The sequence below is a fragment of the Ischnura elegans genome, chromosome X (genome assembly GCF_921293095.1).
Source record: "Ischnura elegans chromosome X, ioIscEleg1.1, whole genome shotgun sequence".
Taxonomy (NCBI): domain Eukaryota; kingdom Metazoa; phylum Arthropoda; class Insecta; order Odonata; family Coenagrionidae; genus Ischnura; species Ischnura elegans.
This window is the reverse complement of record NC_060259.1, coordinates 8592577-8611299: the sequence shown is the minus strand read 5'-3', so window position 1 is coordinate 8611299 and position 18723 is coordinate 8592577. Positions and strand designations below refer to the sequence as shown.

Sequence of the window (18723 nt, the reverse complement as noted above, 5' to 3'; positions counted from 1 at the left end):
ATTGTTAGACAACTCTTGGGCTAGTAGATGACTCATGCAGCAGTTGACCTCCAGAAATGGGGAACTTCGAAGCAGGTAAGCAAAAAAAGGCCAGTGGTGAGTAGAGGGGGGAGGGCATGAGACACGTTTTTATTGTTCTTGTGTAATTTGATATTTTTTTCGAAGCTAAAGTCTTCGTAACACGATCTCTGCGCGAGCTGGGACCTTTTGTTTGATTTCGGAGAAGAGGAAATCGTCGGAGGGGGTGGGACGAACGCTGAATGGAGGGGGATTGCAAATCGTGGGAAATGCGCCAATGTCACTATCCCACGGCCCTGAGTTTCTCCCTGCCTGTCGTTATTAGCCACAAAGGACACATGGCAAATACCTCGTCTCATTTTTATCAAAAGATGGATGCGGGAAAATGGTCAGTGGGGGAGAAAGAGTGAAGGGTGAAGCACGATTCTATTATTTTCCGGTAACTTGATATTTTTTCGAAGCTAAGGTCTTCGTAACACGATCCCTGCACGAGCTGGGACCTTTTGTTTGATTTCGAAGAGGAAGTCGTCAGATTGGGTGGGGTGAATGCTGAATGGAGGGGGATAGCGGATCGTGGGAAATTCCCCTATGTTGCTATCCCACGGCATTTTCCAGCCTTGACAATTTTCTCTCTAACATAAGCCAAACTCCCCAATACAATATACGCCCGCTTATCTGAGCTACAGATGGGGGGAGGCGGCACGACCAATCGGAAAACACACAGAATCCAAACTTTCACTTTCATTTCATGTAATTCTCATAATTCATGTAAATCAAACAATTTATCAGAATTTATGCACATTGTTATTTTAGCTTACTTTCTGGAATCATTCACGGCTATCCTTTCCCGTCCGCGATCTTTTTAGTGGCAATAATGTGGTTGTACTCCAAAACCTACTGCTCCATGTAATACCTGGTTTCTGAAAACCGCTGTTAGATAGCATGAACACGGAGCTTCCATGTAGTTGGCAGGTGCGCGATCACCCCCATCTTGCTGCAGCAGTTGTAGGAAACCAGGACTTTTGGCAATTTGTCTATGCAGGCGGGTGCCTAGCTATGACTCTAGCTATGTCTACTTCCACTTCCCCCACTGCCTTCACTTCTACCATTCCCTTCCTCTCCAGGTTGACCTTGACTAGTCACTGCGTAAATATGTCCGAGTTCGATGAAATGTCCGGTTCCTTTGGGCCGTATTCAACCGAATGCGAGGCCATGGTGATAATTGCGCATTTGCGATGTGAAATATACAATTATAGATCGTAGACAAAATTTCTCTTGTTTTGCGATAAGTTTACCATTGAAGAATCTTCTAGAATTAATCAAGACTTTTTCCCTGTTGCTGATTGTGGTTTGCGTGGTACAGCAGAGGTCCAAGGAAACTTGAAACATTTTTTTGTCCAAAAGTAAAATAATAATTCCCTTTCATGAAGATCATTCTAATGGAAATAATAAGTCCTTCTCCAATGGCCTCACTATAATAAGCCTTATTTTTAAAAAAAATCACTGAAAACATCGAAGAAGTGTAGAACTCCTGCACGGATAAACCGCAGCCGGATAATCACGAGTCTACAGTACTTCGAATCCAACAACCTCAAGAAGTTTACCCCAAAAAAGTACTTTTTCAAGAGGCTTGATAATTGGTGTCCTTCATCCCTGAATTGGATAAGACCGTGCCAATTTACGTAAAAAATACATACCTAAAATTGAAGACAACATAAGGAGAATAACAAAAAGACAACAAATCACCACAATTATTAAGATATGCCCACAATTACTAGGTCTCTTAAATTACCTTGCCATGCTTCACAATGTAATCGAAGAGTTCTCCACCAGATACATACTCCATGATCATAAAAATATCCGTAGGCGTGCTGATGACTTGATATCTAAAGTATAAAATATTAGAGTATTTACATGTTAGAGAAAGGTACAGAAAATGGTGAATATATAAGATATGAGACATACTATATTGCAAAGACTGTGGTTTAATTTTAACATGGTGTAGTTATAAAAAAGGGTGCAGCCCTTTTCTGCGGCAATGATGAGGCTTCTTAGACCCATGATTACTCAATGGCTTTCTTAAGCAAGTAAGTCAGTATCTCTAGCCACCATGGTTTCTACAAGTAATCTGACAATAGCCTGGTGCCAGAATCTTAAGCAAACTTAGATATCTACTTTTCAGAAATAATTAACATGACTATGCTCATCATTCACAGCAACCCACCCCCTCTTTCACCGTGTGTACTATTGTCGACAGCTGCCATTCCAGACTGGCCCTTATACAATAAAAACCATTTGTGAGAGTTGCGTTACTATACTCAACTCACTACATTGTGTCCTTACTGTGATTTAATACTTTTTTTTAAAGTTGTCATCTTGAAGCTTTCAGGGTGTATACATCCTCGTCAACATCTACGTCTCTCTCTCTCTGACATAAAAATTTCACATTTATTACAATGTGAGGTAAAATTTTCAAATTTGAGAAACAGAATTGTTCACAAGGGTGTATCCTGCATACCATGAACATTTCAAGATGATAGTATATGTTGATTTGAATAAGTAATGCGGCATTGGAAAAGATCAGTCAAGCAGGAGATAAGGACGAGCAGAGTTTCAGCCATGCAATTAATGTGTCTCCTGCAGTAGGACCGGAATGTCTGTAGAAAGAAGCCTATTGCAGTGGAATACGATCACTGGTGTCCACAGCAAAAATATGCGGAAGGGTAGGATGTGACATATGAAAAGGGGTTTTTGTTGTGGGAGTCATAGATAATCTCATTGTCAAACATCTGAACATCAGGTAGCATTGTATCTAAAACAGCTTTTAGTAAATGCCTTGATAATTGCTCAGATTGATAGTTAAAAATACAGTCATAGGTATACATACCATCTTTACTATATTTATAACTACATAAAGAACAGTGCCACTGTATCTGTTGAAATTCTGCCCCATTTTTATGTAAGAAAGTGATTGAGGTGTTACCTTAAAAGGTAATCACCAGTTTCCCAGGTGAATAATCCACCATGCATACACAAGCCATCTCTCTTTTACAAAACCCCTGATTTACAAAGATATCAGATTTGGGTCCCTTCAACTTGGTAAACTGCTTCCACTACAAACATCATGGTTTAGCAGAAACTCAATTATCTATGGATTCATCCTTTACAAGGAAGAGTAATTGCCAAAACAAGAAATTGACCATGTCTGGGAATGAAATTAAAAACATCTGGCTATCAGGGCGCATGTCAATGGTATCCTAGATCCAACAAAATACAGGCTCATGGAACTAGATATTCCATATTTTAAGATTGAAATGGTAGGGAATTTTTCTCATGAAAATTTATGTGAATTTCTTTTGTTTCCCAAAAGCACAACAACCAGAGTAAGAAGAGTCAGAAAGTAGTAATGCCCACTGTGAGAGTATAATGGACCAATTTTGTAAACTTGATAAACCTCCTTCGACCTGGAGTAACCAGAAGTGGTGGTCCAGAAGGGTGGATAGGAAGAGGGGAAGGATTAGTTACGTTTTGAGAGATCAAAGAACAGATAATCCTGTCGTCAACAAACCAAATGTGGGACAGTCAAGACCTCATAAGTGTTATCAAGGAGACATTGCAAGATTGATGTTTGGGATTTGAAGATGATGTTATTTTCTGAAACTATACAGGAAATTTAGAAAAAGTGTCTCTTGCCCACAGGTCTGGGTTCAAGAGATAATCGCCTAATTGTTTTTTAATCTTATTTCAAGGATTTTCAATGCACCTCCGAATGAGGACTTAACAACTTGATTTCGAGAATTATATTTTCCCATTCCAGGTTTCCATGCCACACAGAATTAGTTTGGATTTCAAAGATGAAATAATATGCAATTAAATGCTGCGAGTGAAAATTTAATATTATTAAAAATTTATTGGGCGGTTCCAAGGAATGTAATGAGGGCAACCATCACAGTGTCATAAACATTCAGGTCATTCTATACGGTCTTGAGGTAGTCCAGCAAACAATTAAAGCCCTTGCTATTTATGTCAGTAATCATGGATCTTTGAAGTCCAAACTAATGAGTAGGGTGGCATCATCATCAAATAGCATTGTTGTTCAGATCCTGAACATCAATCTCACAATGTCTCCTTATAAGATTTATTGATATGGTTTACATCCACTTCCTTGTACTACACCATTGCATTGTGGGTCACAGCACTTAGGGCAAACTTTCCATTTCCACAAGCTTCCAATAATTTCATTCTATCAGACAAAAGAGTAAGCTCAGGTTTGAGTCCTCTAATGCCTCCCAAATCTCTCCTGTTACCACCAGGCAACAAAATGCCTTTTCCTTAATGCCTTTTCCTTAATGCCTTTTCCTCAATGCCTTCCTCCTCCATATCCCCCAATAGAGACTTTTTTTCAAACTTTTCCACATTGTGTGAACTAATATTTTATCTTTAACACTTCACTGACTTCCCATCACTTCCTAATGAGGTGGCGATTTTCTCTTACTTTTACTCTCATTCCATAGCTCAATATGATCCTTTAGTGCCTTTTCTCTCCTGACTTTCTCAAATGATTTTTAAAATATGCCAGCAAATGATACTTTACACCTGAAATTTTATTACAGTTTTGAATTTTACTCTTGACCCATACTGTCTGCATCTATGATCTCTTGCTTTCAGTGTTCCCCCTTCATCAATACAAACTCTGCCCACTTAAGGGAGGCCAGATAAGACTGCTCGCAAACATGCAAAAGTTGCAAGTTCCCTTGCCTAGTTCCCCTCCAATTGGTACTCCTAAATCAGAAAGGATGAGACAATTGGGCATCTAAACTTAGCTGTGAAATATTACAGTAAAACCTCACCTTAACAAACTCCCGCTATACAAAGAACTCCGTTTAACGAACAAATGCTATTGGTCCAGCCAATTGCCTATGTAAACGCAGGAGCGAGAAACCCCGATGAGAAAAAACTTTCACGAAAACCCCCAATCAAAGAAATGAACTTTTGGTGCGATCAAGTGCCATTCACCTCTCAATAACCAATTTTTCTGGGTAAATTACTATTTTCATGTGAACAATTTAATAATCGTAGTGTTTGAGGGCCAATCAGAGACTTCCACTGACAAGGGGAGACCAGGAAACTTGCTCCACCTTTTTCAATGTCGTATTTTTTATGGCCTTCAGAATGGTGAACACATCCCTGAACTAGTAGTGTTTCCGTTGAATGGGCCTTAGTTTGGCTGTAATTAGTTAATTTTCATGCGGTACTTTTCACAAGCCGCGTATAGTTCCATGATATCGCACCACTCATCAGGCGGGTCTGGTGGGGTAGTGGTAGTGTTTACGGCTACCACCCAGGGGACCAGGGTTCGGGCCTTCGTGATGGCTATATATTTTGTTGTCTTAATTGTGATCATACGGCATCAACTTTTTCATTAACTTTAATTGCCACAAGCATACACATGAGACTATTTTTTATCAACATGATGGCGTTTAGGTATTTAAGCAGTGTCATTTTCAACGCGGATAAGTGAAGGCTCCACTTTCTACTGTCCTCAAAAACATACCAAAAGATAAATGGCCTTCACTTATCCGCATTGAAAATGACACTGCTTAAATACCTAAACGCCATTCTTATGATAAAAAAATAGTCTCATGTCTATGCTTGTCGCAATTTAAACTAATGAAAAAGTTGACGCCGTATGATCACAATGAAGACAACAAAACATACAGCCATCACGAAGCCTCGAACCCTGGTCCCCGGGGTGGTAGCCGTATACGCTAATCACTACCCCACCCGTCCCGCCTGTTGAGGGATGCGATATCATGGAACTAAACGCGGCTTGTGAAAAGTACCGCATGAAAATTAACTAATTACAGCCAAACTAAGGCCCATTCAACGGAACCACTACTAGTTCAGGGATGTGTTCACCATTGAAGGCCATAAAAAATACAACATTGAAAAAGGTGGAGCAAGTTTCCTGGTCTCCCCTTGTGAATAAGCCAATCAGAATCGTCGTTATTAACTGCAACCATAACCTTCATTGTGGTGTGTTTCCGCCAACCCTAACTAGCGGCTCGCAGCGAATTGCGAAAAATGCTAAAGCTGACTTTCGTAAAATAACTCAATGTCCCAATATTTACATGCTCAAAGATATGAAATCTAGAGTTATGTACTTCGATCGCATTCTTTTGATGGTTGTTTACGATACTGTGCAGAATTGCAATGCGTAAATTCAGAGAAGCATTTATTTTCACTCGCCGACATCTTGGATAACTTCTTTAAATTACGAAAGATACAATGTGCACGCTAGAAGATGAAAGCCAAAATTTGCCCCTCTTAATCCTTTCATTGCGTAACATTTTCTCCGAGATGTTTCACGTTGGTGGAGAATTTTTTTTCACTGCATTCACTCAGTTTTTCAAAAATATGAAAACAATTTTAATAAAAATTAGGATTTGTACAATCATTTGACTATTTATTAAACAATTTGTTAATGGCATCACAGTGATGCCATCCGCACCCGTATGATAAACGCTCCAGATATTTATGCACCCTGTTACACAAACATTAGGACAACGTATTTTTACGTAGCAACTAAGAAGCTTGAAATAATTTCTGAAATGTTGGCAGAATTGAATTATACTGTTGGATTATAAAATAAAATAAATATTTCTGCAGATGTCACCCACTATCCATGCATCAAATTGTGGGTAAATAAAAGTTTTCGAATTTTAATTTTGTAATACTGCTGACCAGCCTACGACTTGAGTTCATCTCTTTCCACCTGTCCTTTTCCCTTCCCGTCTACGAGACATGCCTCTGCCTGCGTAGGCATTCCTTCTTCCACCCACTCCCGCACACTTTCCTCCTTTCCTCTTTCACGTCCTTCTTACCTAGAGAGTCAGCAGCGTACTTTGTACCTAGACGCGCGATGCACTGACAACATCGGGAGCCAATGAGGGCTTCTGACGATGTCACGAGGGGGACGCCGAGACACCGAGGTACTGTTGGCGCGAGGCAGTCTCGGGCGAGATGTAATCGAGTGAAGACAATAAACGCTATCCACCGTTTGTCTGACTGTCATTGCCCTTCCTTCCTTCCTTCAGCCGAATCCGTTGATCCATTGAGCCCATGGCGTTACAATTTTCACATTTCTAAATTGTTAAATCTACTAGTTCCTTAGATTTGCATGCAAAGATATGAAAGTTATTATATCCTTTTAACATTTTCTTTTGTGTTAATGCTGCAAAAATTAACTAACATTTTTAATTTTAACACTTCATTTTTTTAAAGAAATCTTTGTACCCCTCGGACCTCTCCCCTCACTACACCACTGGTGAGAGTGATGCCTCACCCCTGTGGTAGCAGCAAAATTCATGAATGACAGCCGGATTATTTCAGCGGTGGTTGGCGGGAGTTGATGCACTCATGGGGAAAGTAGATTTCTTCCTCGATCGCTGCAAGTGCCCCAACATAGGACTAACAATAAGAAATGTGCGTGTTATTTTCTTCCCCCCTAACTGCACCAGCAAAGTTGCAACCTCTCGACCGAGGGGTCATTTCTGCGGCGAAGCGGCAGTACCGTAGCATTTTAGTGGAGTTTTTGGTTTGCCGAATGGATGTAAGGGATTGGCAAAATTGAAGAGGACCATTTTGCAGGTAATGCAGTGGCTTCGCAAAGCTTGGAGGCGTGTCACACCTATCACCATATTTAGTTATTTTGCAAAAGCCAGGTTTGCAGTCAACAGCACCATCGTCGTGACTTATTTTACTTCGAGAACTCATGCATGAGGCCTTTCAAGCTGTTTTCTTATAGCAGTTGTCTATCCAGTTTGCAGTCAACTGCAACCATGCCATGGAGAGTGATGGCTAAATCCATGAATTCTGGCAGGGTCTCTCAAAAGATGTGAATATTGAAGGGTCGTTTGATGCGTTCACTAGAGTAGACTCAAATTTAGTTATCCACAAACCCAGCGAACTGAGGGTTGTGGAATATAATTTCTCGAAAACTCATTTTTCAAAATTTTACATGATGTGTTTTACTTCGAGAACACCTGCATGAGGCCTTTCAAGCTGTTTTCTAATCGGCAGTTGTCTATCCGGAATACTATGGAAATGATGCTATTTCAATGAATTATTTATGAAGTCCGCGACCACACAGAGTTTTTCTTAGGGTAACAAAGTTTTTAGGTATCTGGATTGACTCTAATCTTTCATGGGAAGAACACATCAATAAATTAACTCAAAAAATGGCACAAATCTGTTATGCATTCCGTGTACTCAAGGAAATCACTTGTATTCAGGTATTGAGAACGATATATTTTGGCTATGTGCAGTCACTTCTTAATTATGGTATTCCATTTTGGGGCTCCTCTATCTTCCTACCAAAATTATTTAAAATGCAAAAAAAGATTATTCGCATAATAACTAATTCCAATAATAGAGCTCCCAGCAAACCTATTTTTGAAAAACTGGAAATCTTACCACTCCCTTGTATATATATTCTTGAAACAGTCTCTCTTATTAAAAAAAACCAAGACATGTTTATTAAAAATTGTGACATTCATAGTCATAATACAAGAAGCCAAAATGAAATCCATGTAAGTCAGCACCGAGTAAATAAAACAATTAAAGGCATAGACCATCAGGGAATACTTGTGTATAATAAATTGCCAAGCTATGTAAAAAATATCAAAAGTTCCTTTAAATTTAAGTGTGCCGTGAAAAAACTACTTTTAAGGAAATTATTCTATAGTGTGGATGACTTTTTAATGTAAAAAAATTTAAGTGTGTAATTGAAATGTGTTCACAAAAAAAAAAATTTTGTAAACTGTATGTATTTATATTTTTTTATATTGTTTTGTTATTTGAGCATTGTTTTTCCATTCATATTGTGTAATACATGTAACATCCCTGACAAAGCCATGCATAATGCAAATGCTTACGGTGACTTAATAAATCAATCAATCAATCAATCACAAATATTGTAATAAAGTATTCTGGATTCGACTACTGTAAAGAAATGCCTGCTGCATTTTAATGGATCGACGAAAGTCGCAACTCGTGTCGTCACAGTAGAGTGATCTAAATTTCATGGGGATGAAGCTATAATTGGCGCTGTTAACTTAAATTTACATTAGTGATGGTCAAATCTATCAAATTCTTAATTTTTCAGAGCAAACCTTGCAAATACATTTACTCTATTTCAATATTGAGAATAAAAGGATTGCCTCGCGCTCACCGCTACACAGCATACATTTTTGAAAACAGATTAAAAAGCACACAAAGTGATTGAATAATACAAACTGAGGCTTCCTAAATGTGGTCTATTGCCTGCGATTTGCCTCGCAATTGAAGAAATCGGCATTGTTTTGAAGTATGCGTAGGTATAATGAAGATAACACATGCAGACTTGCTTCAATTTCCGTGGCCCTAGGATGATGCAATCACCTAAGGGGAGCAAACACCCAATCAACGAAACTGCAAAATTTTGGTCCCTGGAGTTTTGCTTAAGAGAGGTTTCACTGTATCAAGTGTTTAATTTACAGTTTGAGAAAACCTTTTCACAGTATTGCAATCCTAAGATTGGTATACATCAGCTCTTCATTTCTCCTAACCCTATATTCCTCCCTCCTTCCCTGTATCCTTCATCTCCACCAGATACTTGTCCCTTGCTCATCCTCTCATTACTTTCTCATGCATTTTTTCCTCCATCATGCTTCGCACACCACTGCCATGCCTCACTGCCTGGCCTATCCTTCTCATCCTCTCTGCCCATTTTATCTTGATCATCGCCCTCCAGCACCACGCCTCTATTCCTTTCTCATCACTATTTGCAAAGCTTCTGAAATGCCTCTCACCACTGACTTTTATTTCCACTGTCCACCTTAGTTTTGGAAAACTTTATAGCCCTGGCATGGTTTGATAGTGAAATAATTAAAAAAGACTTTGAGTAAAAGACGCATATATCAGCGCACGACTCTCTTGTGGAGGTAAAATTTAATCAGGAAAATACCTCACACAACCAAAGTTGACAACCATCATGTCAAAAAGTCAGCTGTGAATTTAAACTGCACTCCAGTGAATGCATTTGTGACACCTCTTAGTTCTTCTGTTTCTCCCAGAACATTTCATCTCCTCTTGTGCGGCTTGAGCAACTAAATCACCTCAATGGCTGAGACTATTACCCATCCTTGTTAATGAACAGCAATTTAGAGTGGACACTAAAGGGCAAATAGGCAACCAAAAATAACCCCAGCAAAAAAAACCAAGAATGATGGTAAAAGCTAGACTACACACAAACTTACTTGAGGTATGCAGTGCTCATCAAAAAATTTAAACTTATCAGAGAAAAAAGTGACCAAATTAACAAATATTAATATATGCATTCCTATTCCTGCTAAACTCAGTAAAGTTCTGACATGGTTCCATTTTTCTCTTCTTCTGGTTTGAAGCTTTAACTCAACAGCCACTAACTGATTTACTAATAGAGAAAACTTTTGCTTAAGATTTGCCCTACTACAAAAGATTAATACGTAAGATGGAAAGCATAACATGAAGCATTCATTGGAACTTACAGCTTTATTATATGAGGATGCCTAAAGAGCTTAAGATTTTGTATCTCTCTCCTTATTTTCCCCACAACATCCAAACTCTTTATCTTCTGTCTGTTCAATATCTTGACAGCAACTTTGTGCTTTGTTTTCTGATGCTCTCCAACTGCAAAAAACAGTAGACATAATTATCACATTTTTCATACTCGACATGTTGGCACAAACAAACAAATATGTAGCCCCTTCCGCAAGACTATAAAAATGAAAATCAGCTTTTCTGATATAAACTTATATCGATACCAAGTTTACAAGAAAGAAATTGATTTCAGAATCCATTTCAAATAGGAAATGCAACACAAACTGAAGGTCAAGAGGGAATTTAGCATCCTCATGATGTCAAGACACTCCAGTTTGAAGTGTTGCTACTTGATAACAAATTAATTGAGTGCAATGCAATAAAATGAAAATGAAACTTCCATGTCATGAATACCATAGGCACATCATTAAAATGAGACATTGCAATGTTTCCACTTACAGTTTTATTGTTACACAACGCGTGTCGTCGGTACAAACAACATTAACAAGTGTTTGAGTCTGTAATGACGAAACGCATTGAGTTAGAATAAAACTATAAGTGGAAATATTGCAATGTCTCATTTTAATAATATTACCAACTTCCACCACATCGTGCCTAACATCATAAAAGATACCATAGGCACACATTAAGTATATTAACAAATATTTCAAGCAAATTCAAGTTTTAAACTCAGTTATGTTTGGTAAACCAAAATTGAATATAAAATCACTGAATGTATTTTTTTTAATGGTTAAAAATTGCCTTAAATATTTAATTAATTTCGCCATGATCAATTGATTAGCATTTGATACAAAAAACTTCAAACATTAGTCTTAACTTTTAGCAGTCACAATTAATATAGGAAATCCTTCACAAAAGTAGACAGGCACATCTTCTATATTATTTGTTGGAAAATCAGTGAAAGAACATTGGAAATTCACACAATTATATAATCAGACCATCCTAAGATGGCATTTGGCCATTTACATCAGCAACCGATAGGATACTGGCTTGTGCAGTCTTAGGTGGCAGCAGCCATTGTATCTTTACCCAATGCAGGGTGGGCAGTACCCAAAGTGATTTTAACTATCATAATTTTTACTGTTTTTCATACCCTGATGAAAATTCCTATTTTTGTAAAATATCTAGGCTTGAATCTCAATGGCAGAAATTAACTCATTTTCCTTCTCCTTGGCAGTGGAAATAAACAGAGACTCTCCAAATACAATTGTTACAAGGTGGATATGTACCAATTAATATTGACATAGACAAATAATTCATGCGATAATCCAATTTCTATCTCATCACCTTTACCTTATGCCAATATATAACATTATATTCCCAAGGAAATTATGCTGCTATCATGATACATCTCATTGGCTGAATTGTGTCAACCACTAAGTTTGATCATTCTTCACTCTCACTCAAACAGGAATGCTAAAATTTTAATTTACATAATTAAAAGAAATTGTGAAGTGGGAAGTTTTTTTAGTTATCTGTACAATAACATTTTTGTAAATTTCAAGACAATAATTACTCAAATTATCACTGTTTATGGTTAAAAGATTTTGGTCGAGGATAAATTAGAGCAACAGTAAACAAAAACCCTCCTCACACCAAAAGAAACCACTGAGACAAATAAAAATGGCCCTGATGACTAGTAAAAAGTCTGCCATTTTAACGTCTGCCAAGAAGATGATGGAGCACAACAGCCAGGCGGAGAACCCAAAAAGAATTCATTCATTTATTTATTTGAGTAATTTCACACACAGCTGTGATGCCAATTTACAATGAAATTTACTTCAAATATTCGTCAGTAGCAAATAATATCCTCCATAATTTAAGATCGTTACTGAATGAAAAAGAAAATAACTAATTAAAAACCTTACACATTCACCTAATAATATGGAGGGAACTACGAACATTAACCTCAGAGGGTTATATTGGAAACGGGCTGAGACCCTTGTTTTTCTCTTTTCCTTGTCACTGAGCAATAGAAGGCGACATAAATGGCAGTTAGGCCAGCTGCCATTAAAATTATGTAGGTGTTGGAAACAAATATCTATCTAATGCATAGATAATAGTTGCTATTCACTACCTACTGACAACAAATTTCTAAGACTAAATTCTTACACAAAAATTTTCAATTCATTATTTCATTACGTTTTGTAAAATGGATGGGAACTTCTTTAGCACTAAGATTGCTGATATTTAACTATAAAGAATGAAAAGTTTAGGATGGTGTAGTTATTTAACGATCTTTCAAAGCATAAAATCAATAAGAAAAAGCTTTTCTAGGAATTCTAACGTAAACTACCACCAAAAAAAGTTTTTTAAAAAGGTCACTTAAAACAAAAATGGCAGAGGAAACAAAAGCGAACATTTTTCATGGCCTATTAAAAAGGTTTGACTTAGGTAAATGCACTACCCCCCTTAATCTCAGAATTAACAATCACCGCACCTCCTGTTGTCCATCGTCCCCCCACTCCTCTCTACCAGTTCCTACACATTGTCTGTCACACGACTCCGTCTTCAATCAATGCTACAAAGTATCCATTATTGCCTCGCTCCCTCCCACTGACTCCGCCCTCAATCTCCACACCCTCGACTTGGCGTGTATTTGGCACTTTCAAGCCAATAGCTTTCTGGATTTGAACGTCGCATCCTAACATCTATTCCTAACCCCCTCTCCCCACACACCTCTCCCCTTTCCCCTCTTTTCCCTTGTCCAACACACTCCTTTCCTCCCCATTCTTACTCAAGTTGAGAAAGAAGTCAGTAGTACTTTGAAAGCTTCAAGTTAATTTCCTGTGTGAGTGTTTCTTTTTTCTGTTTCTATATTTATTGATATTGACTTAAAACTCTTTATATTTATATTGCGTGCTACGTGCATCTCGTTTTTCCAAACATTGTGTCATCATCATCACTGGTCAACAATCCTAGGATTGGTTTGACGCAGCTCTCCACTCAGTTCTCCTATCAGCTAATCTTTTCACTCCTACGTATTTCTTCTCTTTCACATCTCTCTTTACTTGTTCCATATATTTTGTTCGAGGTCTTCCTTTTCCATTCTTGCCTTCCACCTGTCCTTCGACGATTGTCTTCATCAGGCCATCATGTCTCAAGATGTGGCCTATAAGGTTGTTCCGTCTTCTTATTAAGGTTTTCATGAGGCTTCTCTTCTCTCCTACCCTTCTTAGGACTTCCTCATTACTAACTCGGTCGATCCATTTGATTTTCATCATTCTTCTGTAGCACCACATTTCAAAGGCCTCTTTCCTTGCTTTCTCCGCTGCGGTCATTGTCCATGCCTCACTTCCGTATAGGAGCATACTCCAGATGTAGGTTCTTATAAATTGTTTCTTTACTTCCATATTTAAGTTTCCCGCTGTAAGCAGGTCTCTCTTTTGGTGGAACGCTCTCTTCGCCTGGGCTATTCTGCTGATAATTTCTTTCTTGCTTCTCCCGTCACTAGTTATCTTGCTTCCCAAATAACAGAATTCATCCACTTCTATCAGTTTTTGCCTCCCTATTTTAATGTTGGTCTTGACTTCTTCTCTTCCGCTGCATACTAAGATCTTGGTTTTCTTCGTGCATACATTGTGTATGTATGTATATTGTAACCGGCGCCGTTAGCCCAATTACATTTGGACGTGGGAGATGGGAGTGCGACGGTAAAGGAAGGCCGTTTTTTTGGTTAGATATATGTTCGTCTGTATGTGTGAGTGAGTGTAAGAGGGTTTTGAGGGTGTGACATGAGTCAGTTGGGTCCCCATTTTCTTCCCCACAAAAATGTGAAATTCTTTCCCCTTCCATCCTTAAGTGTGCCAAACAGACAATCAAGAAGAAGAAGAAAGTGGTTTCCCCCCCCCCCCATGTCCTTGGTGAAGTGACCGTCCAACCCCATGTGCATCATTCCTTTTTCTTTTTTCCCCTGACCCCCCCCCTGGTGATCCCTCCCCTCAATGACTATATAACGTGGTGTACCTAAGAAAAAGGGCTTCTTCTTTTTATTTGGCTTTTCCACGTAAGCAAAACGCTCCTAAGAGTAGGCGGAGTGTGGGAGATGGCATGAGAGACGGAGTGGGTGGACAGATCCTGAGAGAGAGAAAGAGGGTGCTAGAGACGAGTAGGAGTTTGTACGGTAGACTCGTTGGTACCAAGGAAAGGATCGCCCAACTGTTGCCAAGAGGTCATCTCCCACCCGTGAACCTTCCAGAGAGGGTGCATGGCAACCTACGCCGCGGAACGGAATCGCCACCATCAACAGATCGAGAGCCCCAAAAATTCAACAAATTGTAAGAGAAAAAGCCACGAAATCCCGTCCCCCCCAAAGAACAGAAGAAAAGTCCCACCCCACCAAGTCAAGAAGAGAATTCACTAAAAAGGTTTATAAAGTTCCCTCGCACAAGTAATAATAATAATAATAATAATAATAATAATAATTTTATTGGTCCCAGGACTTTACACTGTAAAATATAGGACATGTCATACACAAAAATAAATACATACACAATCAAAATCAGAATCAGACACTTCTGTGGTAGGCAGATTCCTCTAGAAACTGAGTTGTGCTATAATAGCCTTTGTTGACTAGAAAGAGTTTAAGATTAGATTTGAAAATTGCCCTTGTAGAAGCTTTTTTTAAGGTTGGCGGCAGAGCATTATAAACCTTGATAGCCATGTGAAAAGGGCTCTTATTGTACATTGCCGTGGAGTGGCAGTACATATGTACATCTCCACTATGGCGAGTGGAGTGTCCGTGCACTTGAGCATTGGTAGTGAGATCTTTTATATTATCTTTGTCATGCATACACAAGTGGTATATATACATAGATGGTAACGTTAGGAGTTTTAATTCCCTGAAATAGGGTTTGCAAGATTTCCACGGGGGTATCTTTGCTATATACCTTATACTTTTTCTTTGTATTGCGAAAACTCTACGAAATCCAGGCGACGATCCCCAGAAAATAATTCCATAGGACAAATGGGATTCAAAATAACCATAATAAGTAGAGAAGATGACAGTACTACCCCCTATTACAGTGTGAACTTCAGTGCAACATTTATTTTGTTGTTTTATATTTCCATTCCCCCCCCCCTTTTCTCTTTTGTTTCTTTTTTTTGTTCCCTTTTCTTGTGGTTTTCGTATGGGTTATGAATGTGAAAAGCGTGTGACGTGATTTTTTTTGTCTAGGTTAAGGACTTAAATTTTTCTGTTGTGGATATTTGAGAGGCTGCAGCTTAGTGAATTATGCGTTATAACTAGGGACATGCAAAAGTCGCAAATGCGATAACGCGAATTCCGGGATTTTCCCGCGAAATACGCGATTTCCGGGGTTTTCCCACGAATACGCGAATTTCGTGTTAATTGCGATTTTCTCCAATTCATGGGCGATTTTCACTAACTCAGACGCAATTTTCACAATTTTTTTCTTCAGCTCATGCTCCTCCCACGAAATTATTTTTCGAGACGTACATTTAAGGCGTAATTTTTTCACTGCATTGGCCGCTTTCCGACGCGGCGAACTTCCATGGGCCGCCGTTCACGGCACAGCGCCGTGAGATGTCTCGTTAGAAAGTGGCCTGAATTTCACGGAACCGTGCCGTGAACGGCGGCCGGCGAAAAGTCGTTGCGTTTGAAAGTAGCCTCAAGGTAGCACGATGTGTATTTCACGCCATAAACGGCGCACCGCCGGGCCGGATTGAACCTTGCCTTGCAGACCGTCAACAACGCCGTGCCGTCAACTGCGCGAGTCGACTCGCTTGCAGACATGCATTGAGACCAATGGTTATTTAAAAGCACAGTGCCGTGCCGTTGACGACGGGCGGAGCAAAGCAAAAGTCTGAAAGCGGCAAAAAGTGGCTGTGCGCCGTCTATTCCGTGAAATACACACGGAGCTACATTGTGGCAGCTTTGTGCCAAAACGACTTATCGCCGGCCGCCGTTCCCGGCACAGCGCCGTAAATTTCAGGCCACTTCCCGACAAGATGACTCTCTGGATTTCACGGCGCTGTGGCGGGAACGGCGGCCCGCGGAAATTAGTCGCGTCGGTGAGCGGCCAATGCCGTGAAAAAATTACGGCTTAAATTTACGCATCGAAAAACAATTCCATGCAGAGCAGAAGGAAAAAAATGATGAAATTCGCGTCTGAGTTGGTGAAAATCGCCCATGAATTGGAGAAAATTCATGGTTTCCACAAAGAAACACCCTCGAGGAAATAAGGCGACTTGTTTGTCCGGAGGATGTCTAAACCGCATTCACGATGTCTACAAAGTAGCCAAAATGCCATTGGAATCTGGGAATCTGATGGTTGACTTAATACAATTACTGGACGGTTCAAACTATCAAATACTCACATTCTATAAAGAGTTAACCCTTTCGCTACTAATGACGAAAATATGCGGCAGGACGTTTCTTGACCCGGGAGACGAAAGGCGAAAATTTTCGTCTGAGATTTTCCTACGCAGGCCTAATGCCGAAAATACGTTTCCTTGCTCTCCTCCTTTTATGATATTTGTGGGTTCGCAAAGTCTTAGTTTCGGGACCCAACACAGGCCAACACCATGGACTGGCAAAATCTGTAACTTCCGAAATCCGGAAGCATGAACCTAGACCCTCGTCTCTTATTACCTCTCTTTGTGGCAAGGGACCGCAGTCATACACTTGTTCATTCAGTTAGTATGCGAAATAAATATATGGTTCTTTCTCAAAAAATATAAACGAAGAATTGAATTCTTAGTCTTTTGGCAGCGTTTACAATTTTTAAACGAAATTCTACCACAAATATTAACTTATATCTCGATTTCAGTATAAAATCAACATGGAAATTGTTAATGCATTAAATTCGTTAATGCAGATGGTAGAGCTTCATTCAAAATTTTAAAATTCTCAGAATAAATCGAGGAATTCAATTGAAAGTCTACAATTTACATGCAAGCAACAATCATCCATATAGCTAATTCACATGAACAAAGCATGAGTTGACAGCGAACCAATGCTGCTGGTAGGGTTGTAAACCACGAAAGGAGGGAGACCAACTACCCTCAGAGTCCAAGATAATGCAAAATGCCCACTAGGAAGGATCAGAAAAGGTTGGTGTTGAGAGTGTTTGATTATCTGCAAGACCTTTAACAGATGTCCAACATAAATGCTCCATACAGAGGGGACCGAAGAGTCTCATGGAGCGCAGTACCGCATTCATCTTAAGGAGAGAACTCCACCATTTTGAATGAGTTAAGGAAGTTAAAAATGAGCCTCCAGAAAGTTCATAAGAGTACTTTTTTTTTTTTTTTAGATAAAACCACTTATTACATCTGCAAAACATGAAAACCTCTAAAGCAGCTGCTGTAAAGTCAATACCTATGCAGATGGCTGAAAAAGCGTCAACCAAACTTAGTTCTCTTATGGTAGAAGACCTAAGCAGAAAAATAGGTATTTGAAAAGATCTCAGTTTTTGATCCCCAAGAAGTTCCGTCTACAGACATGAACCCTGACTTAAAAACAAAAAATTCATGGCCTGGAATCAATGGAGACAGAGAAGTTGGGGTTGGGAGAATTACAGAAATTACTACAAAAGTAAAATTCCCGGGGTTCAATGGATGTAATTAAAGCAATCCAGGAGCTCAAATGTCTGAGACATCGTTTGCATCTAAGTGCCTTTAAGCAATTTGGATCCCTTCTGCAAACATGGACTGAGAAAGATTTCTTTCCTGCTATAGCACTGTGTTAATAGATATGAGAACAAAAGTAAAAGATGACAACTTGATCACAATAGCAATATTTCATTTGAAATTACAGACATTTAAAAGTAATTTCTCTCTATGTAAGCTAGAGATATGGTTACGCGAAGGATAAAATATGTAAAATAGGTTAATTCAGTCAATACTCCATGTATATTATTGCTTTAATTATTCCCGATCAATAATATCCTAAATTTAGGGCAATGGGTGGGCCACTGGAAGGATGGCTCTCAATCAACATAAATTATTTTGCCGTTAAAATAACACCGATTTCAGGGCAAAATAACATCGCTTTTGTAGAAAAATAACACCACTTTTGGCTATAAAATAACCCCACCTTTT

At 39.0% G+C, this 18723-nt stretch overlaps 1 protein-coding gene across 4 annotated transcripts in view; it reads right to left on the bottom strand.

Annotated features, from left to right (window-relative positions):
• Positions 1–18723, bottom strand: part of LOC124171888 (5'-AMP-activated protein kinase catalytic subunit alpha-2) — a 75273-nt gene that overhangs the window by 44097 nt on the left and 12453 nt on the right. For all 4 annotated transcript variants that reach the window (XR_006868003.1, XM_046551271.1, XM_046551273.1 and 1 more), the window contains exons 3-4: positions 10587–10728; positions 1811–1904 (exon numbers count right to left, since the gene is read on the bottom strand). Coding sequence is in view for 3 of the 4 variants with exons in the window: in XM_046551271.1 (XP_046407227.1) it covers positions 1811–1904; positions 10587–10728 (236 nt within the window). In the remaining variant the exon portion in view is untranslated. The remainder of the gene's footprint in view (positions 1–1810; positions 1905–10586; positions 10729–18723) is intronic.